The sequence below is a fragment of the Rattus norvegicus genome, chromosome 1, assembly GCF_021556685.1.
Source record: "Rattus norvegicus strain SHRSP/BbbUtx chromosome 1, alternate assembly SHRSP_T2T, whole genome shotgun sequence".
Lineage (NCBI taxonomy): Eukaryota > Metazoa > Chordata > Mammalia > Rodentia > Muridae > Rattus > Rattus norvegicus.
The window spans coordinates 238,824,175-238,836,653 of NC_141534.1; the positions used below are offsets into that span (position 1 = coordinate 238,824,175).

A 12,479-nucleotide genomic window follows, 5' to 3' on the forward strand; every position below is an offset into this window, starting at 1 on the left:
CATGATAAAGCATGTAGGAACTCTGTTACTATGTGTCAGGTTAAGTCTTCATAGAGGTGCGTGTTAAAGAAGCAAAACTCCCAAGGGAAGAGTAGTAAACGAGCAGAAAGACCAGGAGAAGAAAGCGAAAGCTCTGGCTAGGACCTAAACTACAGACTCGTCTATGAAAAGTGCGTGCAAACGTGAGGGTGAAAGTGTATGCTTTGAAAAAGCACACAGAGCTAGGAAATGGAGAGAGAGAGGTAGCCATACCCATATGTCAGTAAAACAAAAAAGACCAAACTAGGAAATGTAACAGACAACCAGAAAGTTGAAGCTTCATACTTGGAAAGACTCTAAAAACCCACAGGCTGGTGAGCCACAAGGAAGGAAATAATCAGAACCTGGGATACAGTCACAGAAAACACCTGGAGAATTACTCTCTACTTACATGATGGTGAGGGAAAACTACGTTTACAATGAGCCAGTCTCAGTAAGACACTTAGCACTGTCTCATGACAGCATTTGGAAGATGGAGAAAGCTAGAATTGAGGGTAGCACAGCTGGATGTAGGCACGGTTGGAGGAACCACAGCACCAGAAGAAGGTTGATTAATGAAAACTTGTCAAGCTATCTAACTGCCTGTCTCTTTCCACCCCGAATCACTAACTCATTCCCACCTTCACACCATGACTATCTCCCTGAATCGTAGACCTGACCACAGTCTATTCTTACCATCTTAGATGGGCAGAACAAGACCCTTCAACGTAAGTTCCCTTGCAAACCTTCGCCCCTCAATGCTCGCCTCAGTAACTTTCATGTGCCTATTGACGAAACTCTTTCCTCCAGTGCCAGGAAAATGGAGACAAAAGACTTCCATGTGATCACTTTGCCAAATAACTTAGAATGGATGTGGTCACAAAAAGAGTTGGAACCGGGAATATTAAAGCTGCATTTCTATGTGTACCAGCAAGGTCATGCTCAGAACCAAAAAAAGCTCCCGTGGAAACAGAACTAAAAATGGAATGGGTATGTAGGCTTATAGCTCTCTAGTATAAGGAATGTGTGGTCAGGCTAAACCTGACAGTAGTCCAACAAAGATATCCCCTGGAAGTCAGAAAACTTCAGATTACTTGGATTTCTGAATATTTGTTATGAGGAGTGGGGGAGGGAGGGCATGTGTGCACACATATGTGTGCCTCCTCTGTCACATGTCTGCCTGTGTGTCCATGTATGTATGTGTAGAGATCAGAGATCAACTCTGGGTATCCTCTTTGTCTCCTCCACCTTAGTTTGTGAGACAGGACCTCTCACTGGTCCCAGAACTCACGATTTGAGCTTGAGAGCTCCACCTATCTCTGTGTTCCCAACACTGACTCACAGGCCTAACTACAATGCTTGGATTTTATATGCGTGTTTGCTGGTCTGAGTTCAGGTCCTCGGGCTCGCACAGTGAACACTTCACTCACTGACATCTTCCCAGCCCATTCTGGAGTTTTCTGAATGTGATTCCCTGCATAGGGTGCAGGGTAGAGGTGATACTTAAGGCTGTAATGTTACCGAACATTCCACCATCGGCTGCCCTGCCACCGTGGGCGGTCTGTGCAGTTCGGATGCAGAAAGTTCCCATCCTCAAAAGCCACTTAGACAAAAGAGCTTTCTATTCTGGTTAAAAGAATAAATAGCTTCAGAGAGGCAGCTACTATCTGTAATCCTTCAACAGCTAACTCGAGCTACTCAACCAGCAGAGGAAACAGTGAGCATTTCAAACATCGCATGACACCTCGCCAGCATTTGTAAAGCAAACTCTGGATTGCCAAGTGGGAGAAAATTCTTTCGCCAAAACATTTAGAGAAATGCCAAGCTTGCAAACAGCATGTCAAGACTTAATGGATGGCTTTGCATTAGGCAGCATTAACTAACTCTGGCACAAATTCTGTAGGCCTCTTGGCTCAAAGGAAAACGGCATACCATCTCTGCCATCACACTTGGCTCCCTTCCTCCTCCTAAGCCGTTAGCGTCTCAGAAACACACTAGAGATTAGACATGGTAATAAAAAATTCATCTTGAGTCTAAAGGCCAAAGACACGAAATAAGGTAATATATACATTCACGATGGCTCGGAAAGGTGGAAGCGTCAGAGGCAGGAACCCGAGCCCTTTCTTAATATCACTATTTCCATGATTGCAGTTGAAGTCTCCCGAATCACAGGGGCTGGGTTTCACCTCATCTTTAAATGGCAGCTGTGGAGGGGCCTCAAGATCAGCTACGTGACTTCTTAAGCAAATTAAAACTCAATAGGTCAAGAAAAATGTTCTTTTCCCCTTAGAAAATACTTGCTTTCTCTTACTTTTACCTTTTGATGGCTTTAAAAACTCTTACGTGTGTAGATGCTCCACCTACACGGATACATGTGCACCATAAGTCTTCAGTGCCCACAGTGGCCAAAAGAGGACTTTGGACAACCTAAAGCTGGAGTTAAAGATGGCTGCGAGTCATCATGTGGGTGCCAGGAATCGGGCAAAGCAACCAGTGCTCACATGCTGATCTATCTCTCTAGCTCCTCACTCTGGCCTCTTCTTCCGTTTATCAAAGCCAGTTTCCTCAACAGAAATGGAACAAGTGAAGCACTGTACATTGACATGCCCCACACTGACCCATGCTGTCACCACCCTCAGAAGACCTTGACCCCTCTCAGTAAAGGACAGCAACAATCGCCATGCGTGGACTTTCTCACTGCTCACTCTGACAGTCTGAGGAAACAGTTCATACAAGCCTGAGTTTACAGATGTGCAGCTCACGTCCTGAGACACTGAGCAACTGATCAAAGGTTCCACCATTAAAGTTGGTGATGGGAAGATCTGAATCCAGGCCCTTACTCAGTCCTTATCAAAAAGATAATCCAATTTGGAAATAGAATGGGTAATAAATATAAAAGTAAGCAAACTGCTAAGTTTGTGAATTTAGGTAAGGTCAACTCAGCATATAGTTAGCCTCTACAAAGGCCAGAAGGTAAATCCCTTCAATATGCAAACAAGAACCAAGCACCGTCCCTCTACACAGCAGTAGTTATGGATGGTCTGGAGTTAGGCGGCCATTCTCAAGCTAAAGACAAAATAGGCAGGTCACACTTGTCTGGCAGAGATTTCCAAAACTCTTCTTTTTAAAAAAAAAGTCATGAGATTGTGTGTGTGTGTGGGGGGGGGGCGCGCGGTAGAGTAGATAGATTATCAATTTTTAATCACATAATCTCTTTTCATTAATTATTTTTAAGCAGCTAAGATCACTTTAAGGGGAAAATTAATTAATGAAAGTACCTGAAGCAGATTGTTCTTAGCTTGCTGAAGTTTCAAGGATCTCTTGGCATTCTCTCTGAATCCTGTGTATTGGGTAGCACATCACCCTTGGAGAATACCTAGCTTGGATGGGGATATTCACTATGTCACATACCATGCTCCGGGTTTTATTGCCATCATCTCAATATGACATGGACACTGCATTAACAACATTATAAAGTTGACAAAAACCACTGCTTTGTAAGTTTAACATCATAATAATGTTGTGCAACTGCATAAATTCCAGCATCAAATGTGATATATAAGTTAAAAACTCAGCATTGACCGGCTTTCTTAAAGAAGAATAGTCTGTTCTCTCAGCACTATGTTTCTAAATTAACTAACCTGAACATATTTACTCTGAACAGTCAATGCTATAATGAAAGACAGTAGGACCAGACACATCTGATAATTAATTCTTTCCTCTGTTCTTAATGAATAATCAATTAGCACCAGTGTAAGGGACATTTAGAAGTTCATGATGCCTCAGTCTGACACAGCTAGTCTTATCTTTAAATAAAGAAACCACAGTGAAAATTCATCATAAAGGACTTAGTGATGGTCAGTTTTATGTCTCATCTTGGCTAGCTTACAATCCACCCCAGTCAATAAAACATTCACAATTTAAATATTGCTGTGAAGACATTATGTGAATGTGACTAGAATCTGCAGTCAGTTGACTCCATTATCTGATAATTGCTGTGGGTCTGATGTAATCAATCTTAAAGATTTAAGAACTCAAGCTTCCCGGAGGAGGCTTTAGCCCATGGAGTATGGTTCCTACCCCTGGCTAATCAACCCAAAAGAGCAGAACTCTGCTGTTTTCTTAAGTTGTCCCTTTCCATTACCACTCATATTCAGTCCATCCTACTTCCTATGCTCTCATTTCAATCCAGATTGTTTCCTTCCAATCCTCTAGAAGTACATTAAATCCTGACTCTGGTCATTGCTTACAGTCTAATTCCATTCTCCAATTAACGAGAAAAATAACTAGTCCTTATTTTGTTAAAATCTAGCTTGAGTATCTACACTGTCTATGTCAACTTAACACAAGTTAGACTCATTTTGGAAGAGGGAGTGTCAATTAAAAAAAAATTCCCCTTCTGATTGGTCTACGACTATGCCGGTGGTGCACTGTCTAGATTTATGATTGATATGGGAGGGTCCAGCTCACTGTTGGCAGTGTCATCTCTGGGTAGGTGCTCTCGGATTATATTGGAAGGCAAGCTGATCAAGCCAAGAAGAGCAAGGCAGTAAGCAGCACATGGCCTCTATTTCAGCTCCTGCCTCTAGGTTCCTGCCTTGTGTTCAGGTCTTTTAACGGTGACCTGAAAGTTGCAAGCAGGAATAAGCATTTTCTTCTACACATTGCTTTTGGTCATGGAGTTCTATCACAGACTAGAAGCCATAACTAAGACTGCCTCTCTGTCTCCCAGGAGAGGATCTTACCATGTCATATACCCAAACACGTAACAAAATCTCAGGCACACAAAAATGTGGTGAAAATACTTGTAGAATAACTTGAGTATTTTAAAATTCTATGTTGGGGTGTCAATATTCAAGAGAAAATAAGGCAAAATATTCTTAACAGGACAATGTCTTAGGGGACGGTAGTTAAAACCAAAGTCATATAAGTAAGGCAGTCATTCACTAGGTGTATTGCTTTTGCCTTAGAATCTTAATTTCTTAATGTCAATGAAGTTCATGGAACCTTTCTAAAGAAAAACAATTTGTGTTGCATGTCTTTGGGGAAATGTCGTTGGGCTTCCTCAAACTACGCATCTCCATCCATCCCACGGAAGTTCAGGTACTAACCCTTGGACGCAATCAAGCATCATGGGTTTAAACTTTAATTCCCTCCGGTTTGGGTCCATTTCCTTCCCGTTTTATGAGCCATCTTTGCAGCAGCCATATGTTCCTGAAAGACAGGCTGCAGCAATCGCTGAGAGATGGCTCCTCCAAGAATACTCAGTTCTCAAGGAGTAAAGTTTCCAAGGACATTGTTCATCTGCTGTCAGTCACAATGGGCTGCCAGGGAATGCTGGTACGTGACACAACAATGCTTTCCTCCTGAAACAGCTTCTCTTTCACCTCTGGGGCCCAATGTTTGCCTTTCAAACTAGCTGCAAAGACGGGAAAGTGGAAAAACTGGGGGAATGTAACTTGTTAAGTCACGATGCAACCCTAGGCACGGTGTAAAAGAAGCCAGTACCTCCTGGTGTCCAATCTAAACGTGGCAGGGACAAGGCCACCTGCCCAGGATCTGCCATGAAAAGGTTTTGCATCAGACATATCCAAGCCCTTGTGTGAAATCACCCTGAAAATAAATCCTCCCAGCTCAGAGGGCCAAGGTACGAACAATGTGAAAGTATTTCCCAGGGAGAGAGAAGACAGAGTTCAGCTGAAGCAGGTGAGAGAAGACAGGCACCAACAAGCAGAGGGAACAGAAACCATGAAAAGAGGCTCGGGCGCTTTGGAAGCGGAGACAAAGAGGGAGGACACCTGGGAAGGGCAGTGTGGCCCTGCCTCTTGGTAGCTTCGGCACAGTATTGAGACTACAAAGACTCTGTGGTAAATGCTTTCTTTTCCAAATCGTTTTCATCATAATCATGAGAAAGAATGAGAAATGCAGGAGCTTCTGTCTCTCAATCAATTAGAAAAGCAATTGTTGCTATAAGGTAATGGTGCCTGGGCACCGGACTGCCCCAAACTGCCCATTAAAGCACCTCAGAGGATCCGCATTCTTCATGTGGTTTGCCAGACTGACAGGAGACACCCAGCACTTTTGTTTTTATATCCTGGGGTTTGGTTTTATATCCTCAGTAGAAATAAAAATGAAATGACCTTACTGCATATGACAAAGTTTTGTGACGAATCAACAACAGTGGCTTCAAGGACTACAAGACTTCACTCCTTAACAGCCTTTGACATTTGTAAAGACACTCCGTGTACCATGTCACATGTATAGGCAGGACACATCACACTCATCACTTCTGCCCTGAAAGCACAAGTCTCCATTAGATCGGGCATCTTAGTGCAGAGACAGCCTCGCTTCGCTCAAATTTTCAGGACCAGCCAAGGCCTCACCTGCAAATCAGGCTTAAAGACTCCCACATGATGACCTCCTGAGCCATGCTTTGTGGCTGGATGTAGAAGTTATGAGTCTTGATGACCAGAACCTGTCACTTTCATGCCACCCCAACTAAGAAGGGCAGCCCAAAGAAAGAGGTGATTAATCTAAGGCTAAAGTGGTGGCATGCCTATGCTCCCCGAACTGAGGGTGCTAAAGCAGTAGGATCGCAAGCTCAAGGCTACCCTGAGCTACACAGTGGTACCCTGTCTCAAAAACAAAGAACTAAACATACAAATAAATCCCCTAGATGATCCAGACATTCAAAACGTGTTATCAATTCTGGATTCTTTGAAAGTCAGCTCAAACAGGATACTATGATATTTGGGCTGAAATCAATGGTTTTCATAGAATACTACAACCAGTGTACTTTCCCCCTCATTTCTAAAGGGATAGTGTCTGAGCCCTTCTGCTCAGCTCCTGGACCATCTCACCTCACACTCCTCCTGTTACCAGCCTTTCCTTGTCTCCCTCATTTGCACTGTGTGCTCACCTTAGCAGAATGCCAGTCTAAGAGAGCAGGAAACACATCTCCTCCATGTGTTTGTTCCCGTGGTTCTAACACGTGCCCAGCACACAGAAGGTAACTAATAACTACCTACAAAATGTAACAAATGAAACCTTGGGGACACTTGTAAAATATCTACTTGAAAAGTTGCTTCATGAGGTGCTGTGAATGAAATGGTCCTTCTGAATGCCAACTTCCCTAAGGGACATTAGTGCATTTGTTGCTCCTGCAGAGGACGTGGGTTCAGTTCTCGTTCCCCACATGGTGGCTCACAAAGAACCTTAAACTCCAGTCCAGTGAGCCCAGTGTCCTTTTCTGACCTCCAAAGCAGGAAAGAAGATGCCGTCATACACGCAGCCCAAAGCACTCATGCGGCAAAAGCACTCATGCGCACAAACCAAAATAAATAAATAAAAAAAACAAAACAAAACAAGAACACTACCACCTATCAAATAATAAAAGCTATCCAATAACATGCCCAAGAAACGTGTTTCAGGAGCAGAGCATGGGCACCAGCTTTCATCACTGTGAAGGCCCTGGGCCATCATCCCAGGGATGACAGCACCTATTTTCCTGTGAAGCTGAATGCTGCTCTTCTGACGGCATGAAGAACACATACTCATTCCAGTCACTGGTCTTTCCGACCAAAGACAGCCTCCTTCAAGTCCCCGCCCCCCGTCAACTCCCAGAAGTATGGACTGTTCCAGCAGCCCCAATCACCATGCAGGAGCAGCATGCTTCAGAAATAAAAGCTGTATTATGGTGGGCCAGGTTATCATCGAAGCTGCCAGGCAACTTGTGCCAAGGAGCAATCATGGTCGATAGATGTTAGAATTCGTGATGATGTGTAAGGTTGTTCTCCATTAAAACACAAGCACATATTCTCATCACTATTTTCACCAAACATTTTTCTTGCAAGAGCATCTCCCAGAATCTTTCTTGAAATTGAGCTCCTCTCAGCTGAGGGGGATGGGGCTCCAGATGTGTCTCACCACCCATCATTCTGAGGTGTGAAGTTAGTCGTTTATCACCAGTGGGATAATGCACAGATGTTTGTGAGCTGTTAAAGAAGGCAGCTTTCCACTGCTTGAATATCATCCCGATAACAGAATCGTCCTCACACGCATCCACTACAGACACATTACCAAAGCATGGCAGAGGGAATGGACTCGTTTTCCTAAGGCCAAACTGTGGTAAGGCTAACTCCTAACACTGTATTAGTGATTTTAACTGATTCCTGTTGAGGAACACAGGAGATAATGAAAAGGAACTATGAAATCTGGGAAGGTCTTGGACATACACCACGCCTACCAAGACCCCAACCCACAGACTAAAGCAACCAATGAGTAAAGCAAGCTTCATTCGTCATTTTGCTGCAAACACCAATTTACAAGAAAGTATTATTTCCATCTATCTGTTCATGGTTCCAAGAACTACACAGTGCAAGGTGAGCCATGGGCTCCCCCATGAAGTTTATAGTTTTGGGGAGATTCAGGGGAAAGGTGTTGGCTTTACAGTCTAAAGAATCATGTTTCACTTGAAGAAAACTGCATTAAGTAAGCTGCCCTTGCATAGCCAGAATACAGATCTAACTCTAAGTCTGAAATGCAAACATATGTAATTGCAAAAGCTTATTTTGAGGTCGAGGAAGTGAACATCATTGACGTTCAGCCAATCTAAGGTCAATGTCTAACAAACATTAACAACTTACATGAAGTTCAGAATCTTTATTGGATGAAGATTCGTGTCACCTCTAACTTTGGGCCAGGCATTGCTTGTATTCATTTTTCTTTAAGTCCATTTTGACAATGGCTAGAGTTGAAAGAAACCATGTTCATGGTACTTCCAAGGTGAAAATGAAAAATTCTGATAAACTCACAGCCTTGAGAAGAATTTCAAGTGGCTCATTTGCCTTAGTCCTCTCTTATTTCACTCACGCGTCGGGAAGAATTGAAGGACAGATTCTGTGCCTTTTGCTCTGGAGGCTAAATTCTATTCTCGATGGAGACCTTTTCTGGTGGATTGAATGCTTGGCTACTCATTGTATCGCTGTGCCCCGTTTCAATGGACTCAGGAACTGCAACGCACATCAGGTGTGCAAGTCTGGGTGCATGTTGGCTGAGCAGTGTGTGTGTGCTTTTTGCAAAGAGAGAAACTGCTCTCTGGATGTGATAAGCAGGTCTCTGCTCCCCTGTTCTTTTCCTTCTTCTTCTTTCTTTAAACATCTTGAATAATGTTTAGCTAAGATTCCAGGTCCATCTTATTTTCGGATGGAATGTGTCCTGTGTCCGGAGGGACCGGATGGCTACAGTCAGGGCACCACTCAGGAGCAACCTGTGTCTCCGTATATACATTATTTTATGGGTGTTTGTTACTGAGCCCGATTTCAGAACTGGGCCTCATAAAACTGGCTAGGTTAACACCAAAATAATGTCATTTAGCATCTGGGGGGAGGTTAAAGAGAGGATTAGAGGGAGGAGGGCAGGCAGGGTATATTAAGCAGGCCCATGACTAACAGGGTGTGACAGCAAAGAGTTTTATTCTTTTCAGCAAAACAATTCCCTACGGCTGGGACCATTACTCCACAGTGCCTTTATCACCTTGGAATTTTTATGGTTATTTTTGATGAATTCACATTTTTGTAAAGCCCTTTTTGAAATCATGCCAGTTTTCCAATTTTTAATTAAAGTCGTAAATAATCTTAATTCTGCCTTAAAAGGTTTATTGTTTCTTTTTTTTTCAAAACTATTGAGGCCAGGAAATATTTCAAATACCAAGTCCTGATGTGAGTGAGCAATTAGAAGCCCTCAAAGGTCTAGTGACAACACTGGACCGTGTAAATGTAACACACTGGGATATTGGCATGCGATTTAAATAGCACGGAAGGGCTGATTTGGGGGTTTATCAGCAGCTGCCTCTCTTGGGAGTGACACAGGGTCTCTCTTTGTTAGATGAAGCAACTTTCATTATTTTGATGTCATGAATTAGCCATCACAGATGTAGAGAGGATTTTTGAAAAGCAAACACTGGACATTTGTCACTGAGGATGGAGCCAAAATGTAAAGAGAAAGTCAAGCAAGTCTGATCCAACCATTTGCACAAAATGCAAACATTTTCTGCAAAGCAAAGCCATGAGAGAGGGAATACATTACTGCCCTAAAGTCAGAGCTAAGGAAGGGCTGCAGTGTATGATAGGAGAGCATCAGACTGCTCAAAGGCCCACTGTTCTTACCTAGACTGCCTGCTGAAGGCTGCAGGAGAACTATAAATACAATCGTACCTTACAGTCTCAAGGTCTGCTTACTCTCCCTTTATAGGAGGCTAAAACACACTGTTGTTACAGCGAATGTATTTAACAATCTCGAAACACCCCGTGTGTTCTACACGTGTGAGCCTCAAAAGTGTGGTCTCTATGGGTGACAAATACTCTCCCATGCCTCCTAGTAGGCTCTGTGAAGGAGCGTTCATTTTACCAATAAGCTTGATGTTATTAATAAAACCCACCTATTAGGGACACATTAGAGGTAGGAATTGGTCAGATTTAGAAATGAAAACCCTCTTCTGCTAAATAAATAATTTATCCCTTCGAATTTTATAAGCTACAGACAATGACAAAGCCAATAGACAACGTCTCTACACAAGGATCCAACTGGGAAAATCCCTTACTTTAAGACAAGACGTTGTTGTTCAATTTTATTTGCATTAAATAAAAGCTCTTTGTCTTTCTAACCTCATGCCAAATGATTCTGGATAACGATTTATTTTACAAAGAGATTTAAATCTAATTCTAGAGAAAAAATATTTTAGCATTTGATTTATTAGATTGGTTTAAAAGTTGGTATCTGTGTTTTTCTTTCTCAAAAGGAAGACTTGGTTTAAGAACTTTCTGTATATAAGCCCTCAACTGGTACTCAAACTAGTACTTTCAGACAGAAAAACTTAAATGTGTAAAAAAAAAAAAAAAAACTATAGAAGATTTCCCAACACCAAATGTCAAGTGCCCATCCCCCAAACAACAGTCAATGAAAAAAGTGCACAATTAAGAAGCCACAGTGACCCAAATACCCTTGAACCAAAAAACCGCAAGTTAACCGCTTCTTCCATGCACAGGACATCCTACTAAATGTTCAAACATTTAAAAGCTTGGGTGCTGGATAGAGCCCAGTGAGTGAGGTGTTTGTTGTTTAAGCATGAGGACCAGAGATCAGTCTGAGTAATAAGGCATCTATGGTGGCACATGCTTGTTCATTCACTGCCTGAGAGGTGGATGTGAAAGCAAGTGGACAGCTCCTGAGGAACGACAGCTCTCTCCATAGGTGTGTACACGTGTGTGTCCACTCACACAAACACATGCATATGCACCCACACCCTCAAATCCCAACAAAGCCCATAGAAACTCAGTCATGAAATTACTTAAAAGATAGTAAATTCCCTGTCTCAAAAGTTCTAGAAGGCCAGTCTGGCCAGCCAATTGAGGTACAGTGTGAAATGGTTGGATGACCTTAGACATTTATTCCAAACCTGTAACAAGGTAATATTTGCAGATTTTCGAAGCTGCAAACCTGTCACTGATGTCAAAGCCAATTTAAGTTCAGTACTTTGTCCCTCCACCCCTGGTTTCATACATATTACCTCTCAACGAGCTTCCCTCAAAGCCAACCATGGGAAACAGTCTCTTTCGATCCAAGATGCTCACCCAAGTTCTTCATGAGAGTGGAAATTATTTGAGCTAGCTGGTACTTTTATGAAAAAGTCTTTCTCTCCAGAAAGAGCTTCCAGAACTTTCCATAAAAGCTTTTTGTTATTAACATTTCCTGGGGTTGGTGGCTGGCATTAATTTTCCCCAATTCTCATATACAAGCTTCCACAGAAATTTTTTACATGACTGTATTAGCCAACTACATACAGCCTTGCTGAAACCTCAGAGAAGACCTCTCTCCTCAGTATCCAGCATAGGACATCTTCAAACTCAAAGGATTCCAACGCCACACAGAAGCTCTGCATACTGCAAGAATAATTCAAACATGCTTTTCCTGGCCGGAAAGCTCTCTTTGAAGTTTACCTTTTTCCTTGCTTGTTGCTCTTTGGAAGAATGTGCCTTCACGTGCTTTCTTAGGGAGCTTGGATCTGTGTAGCGTTTTGTGCATCCTGGAATTTGACAGGCATAAGGTTTCTGAACGAGAAAAAGAAGAAGAAAGAGCGAGCTGGGGTTAAACTGCAAAGGTAACAGGTCAGGCTTTCTTCACACTGCTCAGAGCAAGAACTGTTACGAAATGACAGGTATCAAGTGCTGGGTAATATTCATGCATTTTAATTGAACACCCAGGAAATTTGAGAAATAAAGATGAGAAGAGAAAACTTTAAAAATGCCCCATAGAGAAGCCCTAGCCTTGATTTTTAAAGAGATTACCTTGCATTGCGGTGGAAACATAAAAATCTCTCGTAGAATGTTTTAATGTGGAAGTTAATATTTACATACTTACAATTGTGTCTCCCTGAGAAAATCTTTGGTACTGTCAGAAATAGT

General features: G+C 42.5%; 1 protein-coding gene across 2 annotated transcripts in view; it reads right to left on the reverse strand.

Moving 5' to 3' along the window:
• The window catches only part of Glis3 (GLIS family zinc finger 3), a 423,182-nt gene that overhangs the window by 82,938 nt on the left and 327,765 nt on the right, over window positions 1-12,479 (reverse strand). For both annotated transcript variants that reach the window (NM_001432483.1, NM_001432482.1), the window contains 1 exon segment: window positions 12,015-12,125. In NM_001432483.1, the coding sequence (NP_001419412.1) occupies window positions 12,015-12,125 (111 nt within the window).